Raw genomic sequence first — 25646 nt, 5'->3', positions numbered from 1 at the left:
TCCGCCTCCCGGGTTCACGCCATTCTCCTGCCTCAGCCTCCCGAGTAGCTGGGACTACAGGCGCCGCCACTACGGCCGGCTAATTTTTTTGTATTTTTAGTAGAGACGGGGTTTCACCGTGTTAGCCAGGATGGTCTCGATCTCCTGACCTCGTGATCCGCCCGTCTCAGCCTCCCGAAGTGCTAGGATTACAGGCATGAGCCACTGCACCCGGCCAAAACATTTTTAATACTTTTTTACTCTTTTGTAATAACACTTAGCTTAAAATATCGTGTACAGCTATACATAAATATTTTCTTTATATCCTTATTCTATAAGCTTTTTTGTATTGCAATTTTTGTTTGCACTTTTTAAACTTTTTTTTGTGAAAACTAAGACACACACATAGTCTAGGCCCACACAGGGTCAGGATGATCAATATTACTGTCTTCTACCTCCACATTTTGTCCCACTGGAAGGTCTTCAGGGACAATAACATGCCTGGAGCTGTCATCTCTTATGATAACAATGCCTTCTTCTGGAATACCTCCTGAAGGGCTTGCCTGAGGCTGTTTTACAATTGACTTTTTTAACAAGTAGAAGGAGTACACTCTAATGATAAAAAGTATAGTATAGTAAATGCATAAACCAGTTGCCTAGTCATTTATTATTATTATTATTTTTAAATTATTTTGGTTGAGACAGGGTCTCACTACATGTTGCTTTGGCTGGTTTTGAACTCCTAAGCTCAAGCCTCACAAAGTGCTGGGATTACAGGCGTGAGCCACTGTACCCTGCCGTTATTTATTATTATTATCGAGTATTATGTGCTATATATAATTGTATGTGCTATACTTTTATACAGCTGGCAGTGCAGTCAGTTTGTTTACTTTAGCACCACCACAAACATGTAAGCAATGCATTGCACTGTGGCTTTCTGCACCATCACTAGGCTTTCTGCACCATCACTAGGAATTTTTCTAGCTTCATGATAATCTTATGGGACCACTGTAGTATACACTGTCCTTCATCACTGTACATTGTTGACCAAAACATTGTTATTATTTCAGACAGAATCTCGCCCTGTCACCCAGGGTGGAATGCAGTGGCATGATCTCGGCTCACTGAAACCTTTGCCTCCTGGGTTCAAGCAATTCTCCTGTCTCAGCCTCCCAAGTAGCCGGGATTACAGGCATGCACCACCATACCTGGCTAATTTTTGTATTTTCAGTAGAGACAAAGAGTTTCACCATGTTGGCCAGGCTGGTCTTGAACTCCTCACCTCATGTGATCCGTCCACCGCGGCCTCCCAAAGTGCTGGGATTACAGGCGTGTGTCACTGCGCCCAGCCTCAAAACATTCTTATGCAGCCCATGACTTTACTTAATTGTGCCACCTCCATTGCTTTTTAAAAAACATACATATAAAAATAGAGATGGCGGGGGGTCTCACGATGGTGCCCCGGCTGGTCTCGAACTCCTAGGCTGAAATATTCCTTTGCTACTTTGACCTTCCTAAGTGCTGGGATTGCAGGTGTGAGCCACTGCACGTGGTCCACGTTGCCTTTTTTTTTTAATTGAGACAGGGTCTGTCTGTGTCACCCAGACTGGAATTCAGTGGCGCGATCTTGGCTCACTGCAGCCTCTGCTTCCTGGGCTTAAGCGATCCTCCCATTTCAGCCTCCTCAGTAGCTGGGACTACAGGCATGAGCTATCATGCCTGGCTAATTTTTTGTATGTTTTGTAGAGACAGAGTCTCCAACTCCTGAGCTCAAAGTGATCTGCCCAAAGTGCTAGGGTTAACACGTGAGCCACCGCACCTGACCACATTGCCTTTTAAAGAGGTCTTGTTTCATGTGCATAAACTAGATATAAATGTATGCTATAATATTTAATACAGTGGTAGAATGTAGTTGTCACTAATAGTATATGAATGTAAAGAAAATATCTGTTTGAATTGTTTCTTACTGGTTGTAAATTCAGATTTTCATTGTATTATAATACATATATGTAGTTATTTTAAAGCAAGGCAGTGTTACAGTCTTGTTACATATATATTATTATTGAATATGTTACTTTCATTATGATAGCTTTATATAGTATTGAATGTTACAATCTTTGTTACATACCTTAATAACACTTAATATTTAAAATATAGGTAACTTGACCCTCCAAGATAGTGATTCCTTTTGTTTTCTGTTTTGTTTTATTTTGTTTTGTTTTGTTTTGATACAGGGTCTCTTTCTTGCTCAGGCAGGAGGGTACTGTGCAGTCATGGCTCACTGCAGCCTTGAACTCCTGGGCTCAAAGGATCATCCTGCCTCAGACCCCAAGAAGCTGGGACTGCAGCCGTACACCACCATGCCTGGCTAATTTATTTTTTGTTTTAAAATTTTTTTTTTTTTGAGACGGAGTCTCGCTCTGTTGCCCAGGCTGGAGTGCAGTGGCCGGATCTCAGCTCACTGCAAGCTCCGCCTCCCAGGCTTATGCCATTCTCCTGCCTCAGCCTCCCGAGTAGCTGGGACTACAGGTGCCCGCCACCTCGCCCGGCTGGTTTTTTGTATTTTTTAGTGAGGACGGGGTTTCACCATGTTAGCCCATGTTAGGATGGTCTCGATCTCCTGACCTCGTGATTCGCCCGTCTCGGCCTCCCAAAGTGCTGGGATTACAGGCTTGAGCCACCGCGCCCGGCCCGCTGTTTTTAAATTTTTTGTAGAGATGAGGTCTCACTGTGTTGGCCAGGCTGGTTTTAAACTCCTGGGCTCAAATGGTCCTCCCACCTTGGCCTCCGAAAGTGCTGGGATTACAGATGTGAGACACGTGGCTGGCCAAGACAGTGATTCTTAAACTCTTTAGTGAGCCACTATTACTGGTGGAATATGTTGTATATCATTCATGTGTGTCGAGGAGATGAGATTTTTAGTAATCATTAACTTTGGGGGAAAGGTATTTAAATAACAATAAAGCACTGTTTGGTGGCGTTTTAGTCACCTGAAATGAAAATGTTGAAAATTTTTCTGCTTCCATTGGATATAAGAAATGTCATTTTCTTTCTTTTTTTTTTTTTTGAGACGGAGTCTTGTTCTGTCACCCAGGCTGGAGTGCAAAGGTGCAATCTTGGCTCACTGCAACCTCTGCCTCCCGGGCTAAAGCAATTCTCCTTCCTCAGCCTCCCAAGTAGCTGGGATTACAGGCATGCACTACCGCACCAAGCTAATTTTTGTATTTTTAGTAGAGACAGGGTTTCACCCTGTTGGCCAGGCTGGTCTTGTCCTGACATCAGGTGATCCACCCGCCTCGGCCTCCCAAAGTGCTGGGATTACAGGCGTGAGCCACCGCGCCCAGCCAAAAAATGTCATTTTCAATGAAAAGTTTTTCAGTTTCTCACCTTAATGATATATAAAGTGAATGGTAAACTTTTAAGTTAAAAAATAATAATAGACATAATTTATACCTTTGAGAAACAGAAACTAAAGTAATAAGTACTTTATTACTGTGGAAAATAAGAATGTTAAATGAGGGCTTTCTTTTTTTCTTTTTTTTTTTTCTATTTGTAGTAGAGACAAGGTCTCGCTGTGTTGTCCAGGCTGGTCTTGAACTCAAACTGAAGTGATCCTCCCACCTTGGCCTCCCAAAGTGCTGGAATTACAGGCATGAGCCACCACACCCGGCCTATTTTTCTTTCTCTTTTTTTTGAGACAGGGTTTCACTCTGTCACCCAGGCTGGAACCCAGTAGTGTGATCACAGGTAGCTTCGACCTCCTGGTCTCAAGTGATCCTCCCACTTCAGCCTCTCGAGTAGCTGGGACTACAGGTGCATGCCATCACGCCTAGATAGTTTTTAAATTTTTTTGTCTGACCATGTTGTCCAAGCTGGTCCCGTGCTTTGGAACTCCTGGGCTCAAACGATTCTCCTGTCTTGGTTTCCCAAAGTGCTGGGATTACAGGCATGAGCCACTCACTGCACCTGGCCTAAATAAGAACTTTATTATTAGAAAAGAAACCTAAAATTTGGTGTGAGAAGAAAAATATTTCTGACTAATGAATAATGCAACTAAGTGAAACTTTGTTTTGATAACTTATTTGCCCTCCCTAAAGTACTATAGTGAATTACTGAGTATAGTAATTGTTTTATTGTAATCTCGAACAAATGCTGGCTAACATTCCCACATCTTCATGATGTTTGTTACTGATTATTTTGTAGCCTGTCCCTCGGCCAGATCCTGTGCATAACAATGAAGAAACACATGATCAAGTGCTGAAAACCAGATTGGAAGAAAAAGTTGAACACCTTGAGGAAGGACCTATGATAGAAAAACTTAGCAAAATGTTCTTTACAACTAAGCACCGTTGGTATCCTCATGGACAGTAAGTTTTCTTTTCTTTTCTTCAATCCCCACTAGATACAGTAAAGGAACACCTTGATTTTCTTGCAGAAACAAACTTGTGAAGTGGTATTTTGCATGAGGAAATTAACCCCAAGTATAATCACATACTATTTTGTACTTTTTTTTTTTCCTTTTCTGAGACAGGATCTCACTTTGTCACCCAGACTGGAGTGCAGTGCCACAGTCTCAGCTCACTGCAGCCTCAACCTCCAGTGCTCAAGTGATCTTCCCATTTAGCCTTCTGAGTAGCTAGGACTACAGGCATGTGCCACCACACCTGGCTAATTTTGTTCTTTTTTTTTTGAGTCTTGCTCTGTCAACCAGGCTGGAGTGCAGTGGCGTGATCTCGTTTCACTGCAACCTCTACCTCCAGGTTCAAGCGATTCTCCTGCTTCAGCCTCCTGAGTACCTGGGACTACAGGCACGTGCCACCACACCCGGCTAATTTTTTGTATTTTCAGTGGAGATGAGGTTTTACCATGTTAGCCAGGATGATCTTGAACTCCTGACCTTGTGATCCACCTGCCTTGGCCTCCCAAAGTGCTGAGATTATGGACGTGAGCCACTGAGCCTGGCTCATGTTTTTTCTTTTGTAGAGGCAAGGGCTCACTTACTGTGTTACCCAGGCTGATTTTAAACTCCTGGAGTCAAGTGATCCTCCTCCCTCAGCTGGGATTATAAGCATGAGCCACTGCCACTGTACTTTTAAGTTTACATATAATTTAGCTAAAATGAAATAGTACTTCTTTTTTTCTTTATTTTAATGGGGGAATTTAACCAGAGCTTTCAGTGAATTTTACAAGAGTTCTTGAAAATTTTTACATTCTATGATGTATTCATTTGATATGTTGTTTTTGTTCATTTTCCTGTTAAGTAATTGATTGTGTCTTCAGCCTTTTATTAATTTCTTTATCAGATTTTGAGTTACTGCAAAAAATATTGGGTTACAGCAAATGATTGGGCAGCATATGTTGTTCTCAGTTCCCTTAGAAACTATAATTGCCCTGATGTTCACAAACACTCACATTTTCCATCTATTCTTACCTGCCATTTGACTCTGGCATTAATTAGTTTTCCTTTTTTTGATTTTTTTCTTTTGTATCTGTCTTCTTCCATACCAAACTATAAGATATTTTTGTTGTTTATATTTGAACAAACTTTTTTTTTTTTTTTTTTTTTGAAAAGGAGGTCTCACTGTGTTACCCAGGCTGATCTTGAATTCCTGGGCTCAAGCAATCTTCCTTCCTCAGCCTCCTAAGTAGCTGGGATTACAGGCACACTCTGCCATGCCCAGCTAGTTTGAACAAAACTTTGTTCTTACTTGTTTAACTCAGTAACTAGCACTGGGCTGAGTACATTTAGAGAATTAATGAATATACATTCATCGAGCTGCTCTAAGTGCTGGTTAATGCAAAACATAATCCCCGTTTACAAATTGTTTATAGTCAAGGAGGGAAGGAAGTGGAGTAAATAAACGGTTAAATCAAGTGTAATTGAGCCTTGAAGGAGGGTTAGGAGTTAACCCATTGAGAATGAGGGGTAAACTTCACAGGCAGAGGAAATAGCATTTCAGATAAAGTGTGTGGGGGAAATTACTAGTAGGTCAGATTATGGCACCCAGAATATTAATTTATTATAACAAAACATAGCCCATTGTTTTCTGTGTTAAGAAGCCCCTTTCTTTTTTTTTTTTTTTTTTTTTTAATTTTTTTTTTTTTTTTTTTGAGACGGAGTCTCACTCTGTCTCCCAGGCTGGAGTGCAGTGGCGCGATCTCCACTCACTGCAAGCTCCGCCTCCCGGGTTCACGCCATTCTCCTGCCTCAGCCTCCCGTGTGGCTGGGACTACAGGCGCCCGCCACCGCGCCCGGCTAATTTTTGTATTTTTTTTTAGTAGAGACGGGGTTTCACCGTGTTAGTCAGGATGGTCTCGATCTCCTGACCTCGTGATCCGCCCATCTCGGCCTCCCAAAGTGCTGGGATTACAGGCGTGAGCCACCGCGCCCGGCCAAGAAGCCCCTTTCTTAGTAATCTCTATAATAAAAGTGATTTTTTATATCATTTTCCCAAGGAAAAATATTGATTTTTTTTTTTTTGCGGGAGTGGGGCCAACGTGGTCTTTCAATTCCTGCTTCTCTTTTGTATCTCCTTCTTTGATTTTTCCTTCTTATTTATTTTATTTAATTAATTAATTTATTTTTTGAGACATAGTCTCACTCTGTCGCCTAGGCTGGAGTGTGGTGGTGTGATCTCAGCTCACTGCAACCTCCGCTTCCCGGGTTCAAGTGATTCTCCCGCCTCAGCCTCCCAAATAGCTGGGACTATAGGCATGTGCCACCATACCTGGCGAATTTTTTGTATTTTTAGTAGAGATGAGGTTTCACCATGTTGGCCAGGCTGGTCTCGAACTCCTGACCTCAGGTGATCTGCCCACCTTGGCCTCCCAAAGTGCTGGGATTACAGGAGTGAGCCACTCCTCCGGCCTGCCTTCTTATTTAATACCCACTTTGTTTATGCATGCTACCTGGATTTTTCCTTATATTTTTAATTGTAAAGTTAGGATATGTGCAAACAAATTAGGGAACCATCTGATAGCCCTATATCTTAAATCATTAAATCTCATTATATTCTGAGATTTCTTTTTATGATTCTTAACATCTCTCATGTTTATTTTTGACTTGTATCACATTATCCAGGTATTTGAGTTCAAACCTTGTTTCAACGTCTTCTGTAATGGCTTTCCGTACCTGTTTCTTTCCTGCATGTTCCATATTGCTACAATCTGTTTTAAGCATTCAGAACCAAATAATTCTAAAGGTGTGTAACCTGACAGAGACAAGACTGAAGACAGGGAGAATAATTAGGAGTCTTAAAACCAAGCATGTTATCTTTAGACATTTGTGTTTAGTACCCTAACTATGTTTAATCTTATTTACTTAATCTTACTGCTAATCAGCTTTTGACTGCTAGTTAGTTTAATCTCCTGATATTTTTTTTCCCATCAAAACTACTAGGCATTTTTTGTTGTAAATTAACTTTAATTAGAGGGACTTGATTGTCCCAATATCTATCCTAATAAAGAGCTTGGCAAAAAAACCCCAGAGACTAGTTTATGTGTATAAAGAGAAATTTTATCTATAGGCCTTGTCCTTGTAGATGTATCATCTTGCTGAATTTTCAGTAAGCCTATGTGTAATCACTTACCGTTCAACACGTATTTATTTGGTATCTACATATATATTTTGGGTTAATGTGAGTCATTTTCAGGTGTTGGTTTCTGGATGTCAGTGACCATTTCTTTCTTTTTTTCTATCCCTCTATCTATCTGTCTGTCCGTCTGTCCATCTGTCCATCCATCCATTGATTGATTCATTCATTCATTCATTCTCAGCTTGTTTTCCCTAGTCAGACTATTTCTTTTTAAACCTCATTTAATATATAGAAGGATGTTTTACTAAATATTTCACAGTTCTTAAGTTACAGCAGTCAAAAGAATAGGACTCATTATGAATTTATTAACTGGGGATATATAACTTCTTTTTTTTTTTTTTTTTTTTTTTTTTGAGACAGAGTCTCGCTCTGTCGCCCAGGCTGGAGTGCAGTGGCCGGATCTCAGCTCACCGCAAGCTCCGCCTCCCGGGTTCACGCCATTCTGCCTCAGCCTCCCGAGTAGCTGGGACTACAGGCGCCCGCCACCTCGCCCGGCTAGTTTTTTGTATTTTTCAGTAGAGACGGGGTTTCACGGGGTTAGCCAGGATGGTCTCGATCTCCTGACCTTGTGATCCGCCCATCTCGGCCTCCCAAAGTGCTGGGATTACAGGCTTGAGCCACCGCGCCCGGCCTATAACTTCTTAAATAAGTTTTCATTAAAAGGTATAAAACACATTTTATTTTTATTTTTATTTTTCTGAGACAGAGTCTTGCTCTGTTGCCCAGGCTGGAGTGCAGTGGTGCCATCTCGGCTCACTGCAACCTCTGCCTCCTGGGTTCAAGCAATTCTAGTCCCTCAACTTCCCAAGTAGCTGGGACTACAGGCGCACACCACCATGCCTGGCTGTTTTTTGTGTTTTTAGTAGAGACGGGCTTTCACCATGTTGGCCAGGCTGGTCTCAAACTCCTAACCTCAAGTGATCCCCCTGTGTTGGCCTCCCAAAGTGCTGGGATTACAGGTGTAAGCCATCATGCCTGGCCAAAACACACATTTTTTAAAAGTATTTTTAAACTATGCAGAAGTATTTAAAATATAAAATGGAAGTGTTCTCTCTTTCTATGTTCCCCATAGGGAATTGGGTATAATATGAGGTAGGGCTATTCTTAGAGGTAGAGGTTAACCTACCTAGATGTTGAACATCTTTTCGTGTGCTTATTGGCCATTCATATGTTTGGGTTTTGGGTTTTTTTTGTTTTCAGTTAAGTATCTGTAGAAATATTTTGTCTATTTTTTAAAAAGCAAATTGAGTGTCTTATTAAGGTATAAAACTTAACAGACCAAAGTGGTATATGAGCTATATGCTTTGTAAATTTTGTTATCTAAGCTTGCTTTTCACTATGTATGTTTAATGTATGTATGTATGTATTTTAATAGATACTGTCTTAGATGTGGTTTCCTAGAAGACCGTAAGATAAGGATTTTTTTGTTGTTGTTGTTTTATTTCAATTTTTAGCTTCAGGGGGGTACACAAGAATATATTGTGTGATGCTGAGGTTTGGAGTATGATTGAACCCATCACCCAGGCAGTGAGCTAGTGCCCAATAGGTAGTTCTTCAGCCTTCTCTCACCTCTTTCCCTCCTGCCTGTTGTCCCCAGTGTTTTTTGTTTCCATCTTTATGTCCATGTGTACTCAATGTTTGGCTCCCACTTATAAGTGAGAACATGTAGTATTTGGTTTTCCGTTTCTGTGTTAATTCGCTTAGGATAATGGCTTCCAGCTGCATCTGTGCTGCTGCAAAGGACATGATTTTGTTCTTTTTTATGTCTGTATAGTGTTCCATGGTGTATATGTACCACATTTTCTTTATCCAGTTCACCATTGACAGGCACCTAGATTGATTCCCTGTCTTTGCTGTTGTGAGTAGGGCTACAGTGAACATACAATTACATGTGTCTTTTTGGTGGAACAATTTCTATTCCTTTGGGTATTTACCTAGTAACGGGATTGGTGGGTCGAATGGCAATTCTGTTTTTAGTTCTCTGAGAAATCTCCAATTGCTTTCCATAGTGGCTGAACTAATTTACATTCCCACCAACAGTATGTAAGCATTCGCTTTTCTTTGCAGCCTTGCCAACATTTGTTATTTTTTTCTGTTTTTAACAATAGCCGTTCTAACTAGTGTCAGCTGGTATCACACTGTGATTTTTATTTGCATTTCTCTGATGATTAGTGATGTTGAGCATTTTTTCATATGTTTATTGGCTGCTTGTATGTCTTCTTTTGAGAAGTATCTGTTCATGTTCCCTTGCCCACTTGTTAGTGGAGTTGTTTGTTTTTTGCTTAAGTTCCTTATAGATTCCAGAGAGTAGACCTTTGTTGGATGCATACTTTGTGAATATCTTATATTCTGTAGGTTGTCTGATAGTTTTTTTTGCTGGGCAGAAGCTCTTTGCTTTATTTATTTATTTATTTATTTATTTATTTATTTATTTTTGAGGCGGAGTTTTGCTCTTGTTGCCCAGACTGGAGTGCAATGTCACGATCTTGGCTCACCACAACCTCTGCCTCCTGGGTTGAAGTGATTCTCCTGCCTCAGCATCCCGAGTAGCTGGGATTACAAGCATGCACCACCATGCCCAACTAATTTTGTATTTTTAGTAGAGACGGGGTTTCTCCATGTTGGTCAGGCTGCTCTCGAACTCCCGACCTCGGGTGATCCACCCGCCTTGGCCTCCCAAAGTGTTGGGATTACAGGTGTGAGCCACTGTGCTTGGCGAACTCTTTGTTTTAATTAAGTCCCACTTGTCAGTTTTTGTGTTTTTTTGCAATCGCTTTTGAATACTTAGTCATAAATTCTTTACCAAGACCAATGTCCAGCATGGTGTTTCTTTGAATGTAGCTTATGTTTCTTTCTTTGAAAGAAAAGAAAAATGTAAGCAGAATAATATTTCCTAGGTTTTCTTCTAGGATTTTTGTAGCTTGAGGTCTTATATTTAAGTCTTTAATCTGTCTTCAGTTGTTTTTTATATATGATGGTAGGTAAGGGTCCAGTTTCATTATTTTGCATATGGTTAGCCAGTTATCCTGGCACCATATGCAAAATAGGTTGTAGGTGTATGGCTTTATTTTTGGGTTTATTATTTTGTTCCATTTATCTCTGTGTCTCTTTTTTATCACTACCATGCTGTTTTGATTACTGTAGCCTTGTAGTATAGTTTGAAGTCAAGTAATGTGATGTCTCTGGCTTCTTTCTTTTTGCTTAGAATTGCTTTGGCTATTTGGACTCTTTTTTGGTTCCATATGAATTTTAGAATAATTTTTTCCTTTTTTTTGGAGACAGAATTTCGCTCTTGTTGCCCAGACTGGAACACAATGGCATGATCTTGGCTCACTGCAGCCTTTGCCTCCTGGGTTCAAGCAATTCTCCTGCCTCAACCTTCTGGGTAGCTGGGATTACAGGCATGTGCCACCACACCTGGCTAAGTTTTGCATTATTAATAGATACAGGGTTTCACCATGTGGCCAGGCTGCTCTCAAACTCCTGACCTCAGGTGATCCACCTGTCTCAGCCTCCCAAAGTGCTGGGATTACAGGTGTGAGCCACAGTGCCCGGCCTAGAATAGTTTTTTTCTAATTCTGTGAAATGATGTTGGTAGTCTGATAGGAATAGCATTGAATCTATAGGTTGCTTTGGGCAGTATAGACATTTTAACAATATTGGTTTTTCCAACCCATGAGCATGGAATGTTTGTCCATTTGTGTCATCTGTGATTGATTGATTGATTGATTTTTGAGATGGAGTTTTACTCTGTCACCCAGGCTGGAGTGCAGTGTCATGGTCTCCGCTCACTACAACCTCTGCTGCCCGAGTTCAAGCGATTCTCCTGCCTCAGCCTCCAGAGTAGCTGGGACTACAGGCGCATGCCACCACACCTAGCTAATTTTTGTATTTTTAGTAAAGATGGGGTTTCACTATGTTGGCCAGGCTGGTCTTGAAATCCTGACCTCATGATCTGCCCGCCTCAGCCTCCCAAAGTGCTGGGATTACAGGCGTGAGCCACAGTGTCCGGCTGTCTCCTGTGATTTCTTTCAGCAGTGCTTTGTAGTTGCCTTTTCACCTCCTTGGTTAGATGTATTCCTAGGCATTTTACATTTTCTTGTGGCTGTTGTAAATGGGATTGTGTTGATAGTGTTGTTTGTTTTCTTTATCCTTACTCATTTTTTATTTAATCAATTATTGTGAGAGGAATGTTGAAATCTGCAACTGTAATTGTAGACTTCAGGCTCTCAGCTTGAACATTATTGGTATATAGGAATACTACTGATTTTTGTACATTGATTTTGTATCCTGAAACTTTACTGAAGTTGTTTATCAGGTCTAGGAGCCTTTTGGCTGAATCTTTAGGGTTTGCTAGGCATTGAATCGTTTTATCAGTGAAGAGAGATTATTTGACTTTTTCTTTTCCTGAATGGATGCCTTTTCTTTTTTTTTCTTGCCTGATTGCTCTGGCTAGGACTTCCCCAGTACTATGTTGAATAGGAGTAGTGAGAGTGGGCATCCTTGTCTTGTTTCTGTTATTAAAGGAAATGCTCTCAGCTTTTGCTTGTTCAGTATGTTGGCTGTGGGTTTGTCATAAATGGCTCTTATTGTTCTGAAGTATGTTCCCTCAATGCCTAGTTTACTGAGGATTTTCATCATGAAGGGATGTTGGATTTTACTGAAAGTTTTTTTCTGTGTTTATTGAAATGATCTTTTTTTTGTTTTTAATTCTGTTTATATGATGAATCACATTTATTTATTTGCATATGTTGAATCAGCCTTGCATCCCAGGCAGAAAGCTTGCTTGATCATGGTGAATTAATTTTTTGATGTGCTGCTAGATTTGGTTTGCTCGTATTTTGTTGAGGATTTTAGCGTCCGTGTTTATCAGGATATTGGCCCATAGTTTTGTTTTTTTGTTATGTCTCTGTCAGATTTGGGTATCAGGATGATGCCGTTTTTGTAGAATTAGTTGGGGAGGAGTCCTTCCTCCTCGATTTTTTGTTGTTGTTGTTGGGGGGAATAGTTTCAGTAGGACTGGTACTGGCTCTTTGCACATCTGGTAGGATTCAGCTGTGAATCTATCTGGTCCAGAGCTTTTTTTGGTTGTTGGTTTTATATTACTGATTCAGTTTCAGAACTCATTATTCATCTGTTCAGGGTTTCAGTTTCTTCCTGATTCAATCATGGGAGGTTGTACATTTTCAGGAATTTATCCATTGCCTCTAGATTTTCTAGTTTGTGTGCTTGGAAGTGTTCGTAATAATAGTCTCTGAGGAATCTCTTGAACCTGGGAGACGGAGGTTACAGTGAGCCTAGATTGTGCACCATTGCACTCCAGCCTGGGGGACAAGAGCAAAACTCTGTCCCTGCCCCCTCGCCCCCCCAAAAAAATAATAGTCTGTGAGAATCTGTTGTATTTCTCTGGGATTGGTTGTAATGTCACCTTTGTCATTTCTGTATTACTTTTAACCTGGCTGTCTTTATTTTTAAAGTGGATTTCTTATTGGCAGCATATAGTTGGGGCTTGCCCTTTTTTTTTTTTTCTCAGCTAATCTGACCTCAGTGCCCCATCTCATTTCAACATCAAGCTATTTAAAATGCTTTATCCCTCAGTTTTCAGCACTTTTACTCTTCCTCTGCTATTTGCTCTTAGCTTACTTTCTTCATGACATTTTACTTCTTTATATTCACTTTGAATGTCTACTGTCCCTCTTAGCACAACTATATATAATTATAGATTATTAGGTATCTGTTAATGTTATATTTACATTTTTAGGTGACTTTTTTTGGTTAAATCTTCTCTGGATTATTTTCTCTTTGTCAAGGATGTGGTTGGGCGTGGTGGCTCATGCCTGTAATCCCAGCACTTTGGGAGGCCAAGGTGGGTGGATCACTTGAGATCAGGAGTTCGAGACCAGCCTGGCCAACATGGCAAAACCCTGTCTCTACTAAAAATACAAAAATTAGCTGAGTATGATGGTGGATGCCTGTAATCCCAGCTACTCAGGAGGCTGAGGCAGGAGAATTGTTTGAACTCAGGAGGTGGTGGTTGCAGTTAGCTGAGATTGTGCAACCAGCCTGGGTGACAGAGTAAGACTCTGTGTCAAAACAAACAAACAAACAAACAAAATAAAACCCAAACATTTGTTTTGTAATTTGCCACAAGAATTCTAACACAGTATCCTTAATACAATGTATGGGTACTAAATTGTTATCTGATGGAATACTATCTCACCTAATTGTCTTCACAGCTTCTTTAAGGTGTTTAGTTCCTCTTTGAAATGGTACTTTATGGTAGTTTTGAGGATACACTGGTAAATTTCCCAGTGATTCTTGGAAGTTTTATTTCCAGAGTTCAGCTACCAGGTTATATGGGTTTATCCAGTTCCATTTTATCCAGGTAGGTCACAGGTGGGTTAAGATGTTCCTCATTATCAGATTCTTAATCAAGGTCAGCAGATCCTTAATGATCCGAAGGTGTTGCCCCACTTCATTCAGTCTTGAAACTACCTGCGTCTAATTACTGGCCTCACCCAAGGTGGGTGAACTGGGAGTGTAAGTTGTATGACTGAAGAATCAATGCTGAATAGGCCAGTGGCTAATAAGTATCGTTGATTAGATTATCTCATGTCTGAAAATCTGAAGTGTTTACTATTAAATCTGTGGGCCAGGATTACACGCTTGTAATCCCAGCACTTTGGGAGGCTGAAGTGGACAGATTGCTTGAGCCCAGCAGTTGGAGACCAGCATGGGCAACATGGCAAACCCCATCTCTCCAGAAAATGCAAACAACAACAACAAAAATCAGCCAGCTGTGGTAGTATGCTTCTGTAGTCCCAGCTACTTAGGAGGTTGAGTCTTTAGTCTTCCTTAGTTGGCATGAAAAAAAATCAAGTCACAAAGTATTCCTTCTAATATAATCTTCCTAGAACACATCATTTAAGCAATATTATTGTTGCAGGACTTTTTTCTTAAGTCAGCTAAAGACACACAACCACAAATTGTCTGCTCACAGACAATTTGAAGGGTGAGGAAGGACACGGTTTATCAGGTGAAAAGGAAAAAACTCAGCAAAGCGAGAGAGGTTCCTGTTAACAGGCCCACATCTCACAGATTGAATCCCCAGGTTACCACACCAGATCATGAGAGGCCAGGCTCCTTTTTCCTGCAAACAGCACGAACTTCCCGAGGCTCTACCCCATTTTCCCAGTGCACAGGCTGGTCGGAGTTTCTCTGGGGGACCCCGTATCTCTATAGAGTTCCTGATGATGTGTCTGTTACTTTTCTCATTAATTCGACCTTAGTAACTGTTGAAATTCTTTTTATATATCTAAAGTTAATATACTATCTTGATTTATCTTGGTGCTTCCTTTTCATCTCCCTTGTCTCTAGATTTTGGAGTGCCCCAAGAATCAGTCCTTGGACCTCTCCACTTTTCTTTTCCATTCTCTAGGACAGGAATCTCATCCAGTCCCATGGCATTAAATACCATCTGTGTGATGATGGCTTCCAAATCCATCTGTGGTCAAGACCTGTCCCTTGACCTCTAGGCTTATATATCCTATTGCCTACTTGACATGTGTAGTAGGTATCCTTAACTTGGTATGTGTCTAACTGCACTTCTGATGGTCCTCCACAAACCAGCTTTTCCTGCAGCCTGCTCTCTCAGTTAATGCCAGTTCTGTTCTTCTAGCTGCTTGGGCCAAAACCTTGGTACCACTCTTGACTCCTTTCTCTATCTCATACCCAACATCTGGTCTGTTAGCAAATCTTGTTAGCTCTATCTCTAAAATGTATCCAGATGTGACTACTTATCACCATTCCCTCTGCCACTATCCTAGTCCAAATCACCATTCTTGCCTGTTTTGTTGAAATAATTTCCTAACTGGTCTCCCAGCTGCTTCCTTTGCTTTGCTGCAGTCTGTTTGTAGCATAGCAGCCAGAGTAACCATGTTAATACTTCCCTTGGTTCTTGTAATTTTTCTGTTGAAAATCCTCAAACAAGCCGGGCGCGGTGGCTCACGCCTGTAATCCCAGCACTTTGGGAGGCAGAGGCGGGCAGATCACGAAGTCAGGAGATCAAGACCATCCTGGCTAACATGGTGAAACCCCGTCTCTACTAAAAATAAAAAAAAAAAATTAGCCAGGCATGGTGGCAGGCACCTGTAGTCCCAGCCACTCGGGAGGCTGAGGCAGGAGAATGGCGTGAACCTAGGAGGCAGAGCTTGCAGTGAACTGAGATTGCGCCACTGCATGGCAGTCTGGGTGACAGAGCAAGACTCCGTCTCCAAAAAAAAAAAAAAAAGGAAATCCTCAAACAGCTTCCTATCTCACTCAAATACTCTAGGCCTACAACTACCTACATGATTTGGTCCTGCATTACCTTTCTGCTCTCATGCCCTACTGTCTTTTCCTTGTTCATGTGTTCTGGCTAGATGGCCTCTTTTTTGCTTTTGAACATGCCCTTCCTTCCACCTCAAGGCCTTTATACTTGCTGTTTGTCTGCATAGAACACTCTTCCTCGCAGTATCAGTAAAGCTAGCTCTCTTACTTCCTTCAGGGTTTTACTCAATGAAGCCTTCCCTGACCAGTTTGTTTATCTTATTTTCCTATCTCCTGTATTGGAATGTAAGATCCATGAAAGTCGGGATTTTTATCTTGTTTTGTGTACTACAGAATGATTAGGATCTACACATAGTAGGTGCTCACACATTTTAAAATGGATAAATGATTCTGATTCTCGTAATACCTGTTTTTTTTTTTTTTTTTGAGACAGGGTCGTGCCCTGTCACCCAGACTGGAATGCAGTGGCCTGATCTCAGCGCACTAGGACCTCTGCTTCCTGGGTTCAAGAGATTCTCCTGCCTCAGTAGCTGGGACTACAGATGCATACCACCATGCCTGGCTACTTTTTAAATTTTTTGTAGAGATGGGGTTTCGCTATGTTGCCCAGGCTGGTCTCGAACTCCTAGACTCAACTGATCTGCCCACCTTGACCTACCAGAGTGCTGGAATTACAGGGATGAGCCACTGTGCCCGGTCCCCACAATTTTAAAAAATTAGTTGGGCATGGTGGTGCATGCCTGTAGTCCTACCTACTGAGAAGACTGAGGTGGGAGGATCACTTGAGCCCAGGAGTTTGAGGGTGCAATGAGCTATAATTGTGTCATTACACTCCATCCTGGGTGTCAGAGCAAGACCCTGACTCTAGGAAAGAAAGGAGGAGAGAAAAAGAAAGGGGATGTAGGGAGGGAGAGAGGCAGACGGGCATGAAGGAAGGAGAAAATAATTCTAAATTTCTGAAATATAGGGCAATCTTACAAATGCATGAATAATAGTACTACTTCATTTAAGAAACGACTTTAATATTTTCCCATGGAGACAACAAAAATTAGCTACTTCCATCAGTAGGAAACAGATTTGATTACCTAGCTTAGTATGAACCAGGAGGTAAAGTTTTCTGGGTTAAGAGCTGTGGACCAGTGTTCCAGATGTCACCGAGTTATTGTGTAATTTAAGAAGTGTAACAATATAACTTGGTTTGCCAGGAGCAATCTCAATTTAACTTGTGTATTAATTATTAATAGTGCCTGCAAGGTTCCCAGTCTGGATGATAGAATAAGGTCATCCTAAAATTAAGGTGCTTGCTTTTGGCTAGTGATTGTAGTGTACACTAAAATTCATGCATGATAAGAAATCTGTAAATGCCATTTGACATTTGTTGAGCATATTTTAGAACTTGACTTTGTTCAATTTAGGGCTATCAGAGTCTCAAACATTTTCAGTTTTGAGTAGTAAATACAGTTGAACAGTGTATGCTGAATGACATTTTTAATGGATGGTTCTTAGCATTTTGAAAGTCTCAGACTTCATTGAGAGTCTAATAAAAGTTTTCAATCCACTGCCCAGAAAAACACATATTCACAATTTTTACAAATAATTTCAAGAGGTTATTGACTTCCCAAACCCCTTCTAGAACCGCTCGCTATTCCCAATGACCATTCTCCTTGCTTTGAGAGAATGCCTTTCAGAGACGCTATTGCACTAGTACAACCTTGATTATCTGGTATGTCAATGGAACCTTTTAGAAAAAAAGAAGAATTTTCTCTATGCCAACATAAGTACATGTAGAAATGTTTATGCAAATGGTATTTTACTGTGTGTATTTTTTGACAACTTACTGTTCCATGTTGATATATACAGATGTAATTCATTCTTTTCAATTTAGTTCTTGTATTTTGCAAATTTTCCAGAAAAAAAATAAGTGTGTCAGGAAGTTGCCTTTATGAAACCTGAAGCAAAAAAATGCTTTAGCTATCTTAATCACAACAACTAAAGATCGTAGGGTACATGTCTTACCATTTATAGTATAAAACTGAATTTCCACATTAGCAAAAAATTGAAAACAAAAATTAACTTGTGACCAACTTCCAAAATCTGACCAGAAGGAAATTTTTGAAGATAACTCATCACAAAAGCACATGTACTCTATGCAGACATTTTTCTTAAATCAGTGAAGAAAATAAGGAAATGCAGAGGAGCAAAACAAAAAATTCTCCATGGTGAAATCACTCAAAAACTATCACTGCTAACAATGCATTTCATTTCTCTATATCTATACGTAAGTTTCGTTAGTTTGCTTATTTTTATATGGTTATAATCATACTGTATATGTAAATTTGCTCCTGTGTTCTTCCTGAATATTTTAACTACTTTTTCTATATTCCTTTGGGACAGAGTGCTAGAAGAGGAATTACTAGGTCAAAAGTTATGAATATTTTTTGATACATCTTATCATATTGCTTTTCAAAAGTATTTTGAAGTAAAAGTTTATACTTTTAACCAGTCGGGTCTGATAGTGCTAATTTCACCACACCTGGGCTTGGATTGGGCATTATGATTTTTAACATGTTTGTGATCTCAAAAACAAGTAAAAGGTTCCTCCCTGTTCTGATTTGCAATTCTTCCATTTTTCATGACATCATAAATTTTTCCACAAACATATTACTAGTTATATCTTATTTTATATTAAAACATGATTTTGCATTTTAAAGACCTCCATTTAGAGGAAAATAGCCCCTTGTAAATAAAACTTTAACAGAACACATTCATGTTCACAATGTGATGTTTCTTTTATGTTTTAGAAGCCTAAATCTCACCAGATGTGATATTGCTTTACTACTAAGACAAAAAACCATTAGTTTTTAATTCAAAATCAGTCATCTAGGTTACCATGTTGTAATTATCCTCAAGATATGAAAGAAAACTGTTTCAAATGCTTAATATAATTAATAGTCAACAACTTAGCCACATGTGGTGGTGTGCCTGTAGTCCCAGCTACTAGGCAGGGTAAGGTCGGAGGAGCCCTTGTGCCAGGAGTTTGAGGCTGTAGTACCCTATTGTTGAACTTATGAATAACCTCTGCACTTCAGCCTGGGCAATAAAGCAAGACCCAGTCTCTAGAAAAAAAAAAAATGATTACATAAAAAAAGGAAAACAAATTTTCACAATGGGAGAATGTGGCTTATTATTAAGAAATGCCTGATACATAGTTTCATTGATTTTTAAAAAATAGTTCCAATAGCAAAATAATCATAGAAGTTAGATTTTTATCAGGAATGATTTTTATTAAAATCGTCTCATTCCAAGTATTTTCTTCTTTTCAAGGTATCACAGACGTCGTACGAATCTGAATCCTCCAAAAGACAGATGATGCTGAGGTTCCTGGGGGAATCAAAGAGAAATGTGCCTCATTTGCCATTTGAGAAAATGTAGTCTGGTGTATTCACTAATATACAGTAAAGTAATAATGATAAAATATCTTTTCATATATTAGAATGTGTACTTTTATATAAAGTAGTTCTGGATTTGACATTCTTATTTAGAGAAACCTATTTTCTTTTTTTTCTTTTTCGATTTTAGTCTTTCATTTATGTACAGTCTCCAATTTACGACTTTTCCATAGTGCCAAAGCCATACATATTCAGTAGAATATCAATAAATTACATGAGAAATTCAACACTTTATTATAAAACGGGCTTTGTGGTAGATAATTTTGCTCAACTGTAGGCTACTGTAAGTGTTCTGAGCATATTTAAGACAGGCTAGCATTTTCAATTTACAATATTTTCAACTGATAGTAGGTTTATTGGGATGTAACTCTACCATAAGTTGAGAAACATCTCTTTTTGGGTGTCTATTGTGATTTAAGTATTTTTAATCATCAGCAAAACATTGTTAGTAGGGTAAATATGATTAATAAAAAGGTACATAGCTTTCATGAAGGAGATTTTTAAATTGCCTTTGAGAATAAACTCATACGGTCTACCAAGAAAATAAATATTGTAATGTTTCAGTTATCTTCTAGGAAATAATTAAATTAGTGATATTTTAATCAGGTTTTACTATCTGCTAGGCCCCTTCCATCCATTCTTATTAAATTCTCAAAATAATCCTTTGAAGGAGTATAATTACATTTTACAGTGACTTGAACCCTACCAAAAAAGTGGGAGAGCCAGGAGCCAACTATCAGGCTCCAAAGCTTTTTTTCAGTGCGTCACAGTGACAAAGGGGTGGTTTTCTTTCACCCAAGAATGCGCTTTCCGGGAAATTTTTCTAGATAGAATATTATGTAATTTGTTTTGAGGGTTTTTTTTCCTGGCTGTCTTAAAGATTATGCTAGCTTTAGAACACATGCAAACAGCTGCAGCTCTGTGATTAAAACATTAAGGTCACTAGACTGGTGTTATGAGAATGTTAATAGATAATTCTGCTGCCTCTATTAGCTTATATGTGATCCTTAATAGCATTGCTTCCCCTTCAGTTTCTATTTAGGAGGTGAAGAATCTTTTAATAAGGTAGAAAGCTTGCTTTATTTAAATTTGTACTGTAGAATGTTTGTGATACAGTATTTGTCAAATTGATGTGAAAAATAATTTCTCATTCAGTCTATTGTTTGATCTAGTTCTTTTAATAAAGGAACTCTAGTTGAAGTTTCAAGTGGCCAGTGAAGTGTGAGGAATAGTGACTAGGAGAGAGTAAAGGAAATAATAATGTTGACCCTCTGTTACCCAAAGGAAATATTTTTAAGTGGTTTACTTTTTCCATTAATATAAATTTCATTTGGAAAGATTAAAAAAACAAGTTTGATTGAACTTGATAAATCAGAAATATTTACCAGCTTTATCGATGGTGTATTCTTGAAAAATGTTTGGTTTTCTTTCAGGTTGACTTATATCCAGAATCCTACAAATTTTTAGCTATGTTATAAATGTAGAAAGAAGTGAAAAATCAAAATATAATGACGAAGATTTTCTTCTCTTCCAAGTAGAAAGCTCTACTAAATTAGGGATTTACCCAAGACACCTAAATCCACATGCTTATGTGTCAATGCTTTGGAGAATTAACTTTGACTTTATTGTACTGGAAGTATAGATTAACACTGTGCTTTCTGGGATTTTGCTTTTCATGGTTTGCTGATTTTTAATTTTGCTAAATAAGCACATATTCCATCACCAGCATCACCTGCCCTCTGTTCCTCCCCCACCCCCCAGGGATAAGAACCTGTTATCCACCATCACTAACATTTTATGAAAGATCTACTTATTTCTGTTTTGCAGACATTTTAAAATTCGTAAAATGGGATGCTTCTTTAAATTAAATACATTTAGCTTCATGAAAAACTCACTGCACAGTTACTGTTCAAGCATTATTGGAAACCACCAGAGGGCACTCTCACCCAGGGCTTCATTTGAACATCTCACCCAAAAGTGACTTTTAAAAGCACTTAATTAGCAGAGAATTTGGATGTTCATTAGTTGAGAATGACTAGTAGAATAGATGGTAATAGTGAAATTAAGTGCTGGAATATTCTGAGTAGGCCAATAGCAAAAACTGATTTTTTTTTTTAAAGAGATCTTGCTGTGTCGCCCAGGATGGAGTACAGTGGCACAATCACATTGCAGTGCAACCTCAATATCCTGGGCTCAAGCAATCCTCCCACCACAGCCTCCCGAGCTGCTGGCACTACGCATGTGTGCTGCCACGCCTGGCTAATTGTTTTAATTTTTTTATAGAGATGGGGTTTCGCCATGTTGCCCAGGCTGGTCTTGAACTCCTGGGCTCAAAGCAATCCACCTGCCTTGGCCTCCAAAAGTGTGGGATTACAGGTGTGAGCCACTGTGCCAAGCCTTATTATTTTTTTTTAATATTAACATTTTGTATACCTTCTTTCTTTGTATTTCTCTGCATAAATATATTTCAAAAATAAAAATAGAGCTCATAATGTATGCCGTTTTGGAATGCTTTTTTCACTTAATAGGAATTTTTTCCGTAAGTACTCTGATTTAATGGGTGCATATTCTTCTATAATCTAGCTTGTCATAATTTAATTAACCCCCTGCTGTTAGACGTAATCATTGTTTCTGTTTGTTCCATCTTGTAAATAATGCTGTTATTAATATCCTGGTGGATTATTACTTTTTTTATTATTTTTCAAATTTCTTTTTTTTCTTATAATCTCATCAGAAGCTAGCAAGATCATTACTATTTTCTTAGATTTGTTTCTGTAAGTGCAATCATTGAATCAGAAGGCATCCATGTTTATGTACATTTTTAAAGTCAGTGGTTTAAACTGTATCCTTTTTGGGTTTTGGAGATGGAGGTTTGCTCTGCCCGGCTGGAATGCAATGGCGCGATCTTGGCTCACTGCAACCTCCGCCTCCCGGGTTCAAGCAATTCTCCTGCCTCAGCCTCCTAAGTAGTTGGAATTACAGGTGTGCACCACTATACTCAGGTAATTTTGTATTTTTAGTAGAGACAGGGTTTCACCATGTTGGTCAGGCTGGTCTCGAACTCCTGACCTCAAGTGATCCACCCACCTCGGCCTCCCAAAGTGCTGGGTGGGATTATAGGTGTGATCTCCATGCCCAGCCTAAACTGCATACTCCTAACAGCAGTAGATGGAAATATTTTCTCTTTACTTCTATTAAAATTTTAAAAAATCTTTATCAATTTAGTAGACAAGGAATGGAAAATGTTTTAATTCGATCAGCCACTTTAAATTTAGTATATGTCTCATTTCAAAGCATATGAAGTATACAAGTTTCAGGTCCTAACTTAAACCTATAAGAGGCCTTATTATGGGCTTGTTTCCTTTGCAGCACTTTACCATAATGTGTTTCCTCTACCTTCCCTGCACAACATTCTTTATATGCCCCCTAAAATGTAACTTCTTTAGATTCCATTGTTACATGCAAGACTGTATATCTCTCCATAGCACTTAATCAGAGTTTGTAATTAGGCATCTTTTTGTGTGATTATTTGATAAATATCCATCTCCCCTACTAGACTATAAGCTCCATGACTTCTAGGGACCCTGTCTGATTAGGTATATCACTGTTCCTACCGCCTAACATTGCCTAGCACATTCATTGCTTCACAGGCATCCGAATATGGTTTTGTAAAATACATTGCTCTAGTGCACAGGATTTTAAGCTAAGGATTTCATGAATGGGATTTGGGGTGGAGGTATCTATGAAACTCCTGAAATTATATAGACTTTTGAGAATATGTGTTTTCCTGGGGATAGAGTATGTAGTTTCTCAGCAACTGATTAAAGTCTATTACATCATGCCATAATTCTACTTGCCTGTAGCTAAACACCTAATAACATTAGGACTGAAATGATAGTGATATGCAAGATAGCACGTGTGGTTTCCACATATTCTAAGAGGCATCTTCAATTAGATTCCAAAAATTTTTAAGAAAAAAAAAAAGATATTATGTGCCATCATTTTGAATGGTTCTGGGCACTTCAGGTAAACCCTTACTCAAATAATACTTTTTCAGGTTCAATGTGTATTTTTAAAATTTCCAGGAGATAAGTTGAATATCAGCCCACAAACACTGGTAGTAAGTAAACTTTTATTTGCTGAAGGCGTAAATAAATGTCTCCGCTGCTTTTAGGCAGATTTTTTTCCCCAGAAGTTCAAAATAACTTGCTCGTAGTCTTCCCAAAATAATTTTCAAACATTCTAACACCAAAGAAAGATCTTCCCAATTGAGCTCAGCCATCAGCCTCCTACTATTTTTTAATGTGCTATTTAACCTTCTGAATGTGAAAATACTTTGAATGCACTGGGAAGGAATACTCAGGAACAATATGTAATGTGCTTTCTCGTTTTGCACAAAGGCATTCATTTTGATTTAGTAACAACCTCATACTTACAAAGCATATCCTCCTGCAGAAATGCTTCACAGTCATGACTGCTTGAATTCTTGTCATGTTACTTGTAAATGAGCTCCTGTTTTTAGATGGAGAAATGGAGGCAGAGTCTCACAATTATATATGAGAATAGCAAGTACAAACCTTATGATTACTTCTGAGTCTTTTTTTTTCGAGCTGGAGTTTCACTTTTGTCACCGAGGCTGGAGTGCAGTGCAGTGGCACGATCTCGGCCTACTGCAACCTCCGCCTCATGGGCTCAAGCGATTCTCCTGCCTCAGCCTCCTGAGTAGCTGGGATTATGAGCGTGCACCAGCATGCCTGGCTGATTTTTTGTATTTTTAGTAGAGATGGGGTTTCACCATGTTGACCAGCCTGGTCTCGAACTCCTGACCTCAGGTGATCTGCCCACCTTGGCCCCCCAAAATGCCAGGATTACAAGGGTGAGCTACCACGCCCAGCCTCTTCTGAGTCTTCAATTCAGCAAGAATGTCTCTTTTTTTTTTGAGACAGAGTCTTGCTGTTGTTGCCCTGGCTGGAGTGCAATGGCGCAATCTCGGCTCACTGCAACCTCTGCCTCCTGGGTTCAAGCGATTCTCCTGCCTCAGCCTCCCAAGTAGCTGGGACTACAGGCATGCAACACCACGTCCGGCTAATTTTTTGTATTTAGTAGAGACGGGGTTTCTCCATGTTGGTCAGGCGGGTCTTGACTTGAACTCCTGACTTCAGGTGATCCACTCGCTTTGGCCTCCTGAAGTGCTGGGATTACAAGTATGAGCCACCGCGTCTGGCCAAGAATGTCTCTTCTTTATAATATTGTCTCCAAGCATGTAATATTTTCGGCAAATTTTATTAAGCACCTATAGAGTTCAAGCCACTGTGGGTTCAAAGATGAGCCCTCCTCATTCCTGATTGACAAAATATCTTGCCCAGACCATCCCTTCTTTCCCCTCTAGTCAAAATTCATCTCTTCCTCACTCATAATGCAAAGTACATTGGATAACTATTATACCACTTACTTGAATAACAGTCCTGATGAGTAACATATGTAGTCAGTAACATGGTAAGTGTGGCAATTTGGATTGATCCCATTGGACTTTTCCATTGCTGCATCCAGGTGTAATTACCATAAAAGCATAAAAGATAGAATGGTAAAGCTGAAAGACATCTTAAAGATGATTTTTGGGCACTGATATAGAAACAGATCCAAAGAGACTAATTGACTTGCCCAAGATCACAGATTGTGGCAGAACCAACCAATGTCTTTTTTAAACATTAAGAATATTTTGTATATATATTTATGCATATACATACTGATGAAATGTGCCTGTAGCAATAGATGTCTCCAGTGATGTACTAATAAAGGTTTAACAACTGGTTCTAACTTGTAATGTTTGCCGGTTTCCATGACTGGATCTTACAAGTTGGTGTGCACTGACTCCACCGTTCCACTGGATGTGCCCCTGAAATCATATATTTACTACTAAAACCATTAGATCGTTTCTTTACTTGTTCTAGTTATGCATTCAGAGACACTTTACCTTATTTTCTGATTACATTTGCAGGGAGAAATAACTCCTTACTTGTCAGTCTCAACCTTCACTTTTAGTTTCTTTTTCTGTTCCTTTTTCCAACCCACTATACCTTTGAAACTTTCAGTTTCTTTTAAGGATTTAATAACTTGCTAATAAGTGTTAAAAATGACTTAATGGGTTCTATCTTTTGAGGGAACTTTGGATGAATCCTTGAATATCAGTTATCTGTTGCTAATTCATAAATCACCCCAAAGTTCATTGGCTTAAAACAACAATCTTTCATTAGTTTGTGTTCTTCCAGGTAATTCTTGTCTGGATCCAGCTCAG

The 25646-nt window shown here is 39.3% G+C and overlaps 1 protein-coding gene across 2 annotated transcripts in view; it reads left to right on the top strand.

Annotated features, from left to right (window-relative positions):
• Positions 1–25168, top strand: part of LOC105483705 (mitochondrial ribosomal protein L42) — a 65090-nt gene extending 39922 nt beyond the window's left edge. For both annotated transcript variants that reach the window (XM_071071313.1, XM_011744703.3), the window contains exons 5-6: positions 4183–4346; positions 19227–25168. In XM_071071313.1, the coding sequence (XP_070927414.1) occupies positions 4183–4346; positions 19227–19272 (210 nt within the window). In that variant the 3' untranslated portion in view covers positions 19273–25168. The remainder of the gene's footprint in view (positions 1–4182; positions 4347–19226) is intronic.
• Positions 25169–25646: the final 478 nt, after the last annotated feature.

This window comes from Macaca nemestrina, chromosome 10, assembly GCF_043159975.1.
Source record: "Macaca nemestrina isolate mMacNem1 chromosome 10, mMacNem.hap1, whole genome shotgun sequence".
In the NCBI taxonomy this organism is placed as follows: Eukaryota; Metazoa; Chordata; class Mammalia; order Primates; family Cercopithecidae; genus Macaca; species Macaca nemestrina.
The sequence above is the reverse complement of the archived record's forward strand: the minus strand, read 5'-3'. Positions and strand labels throughout refer to the sequence as shown.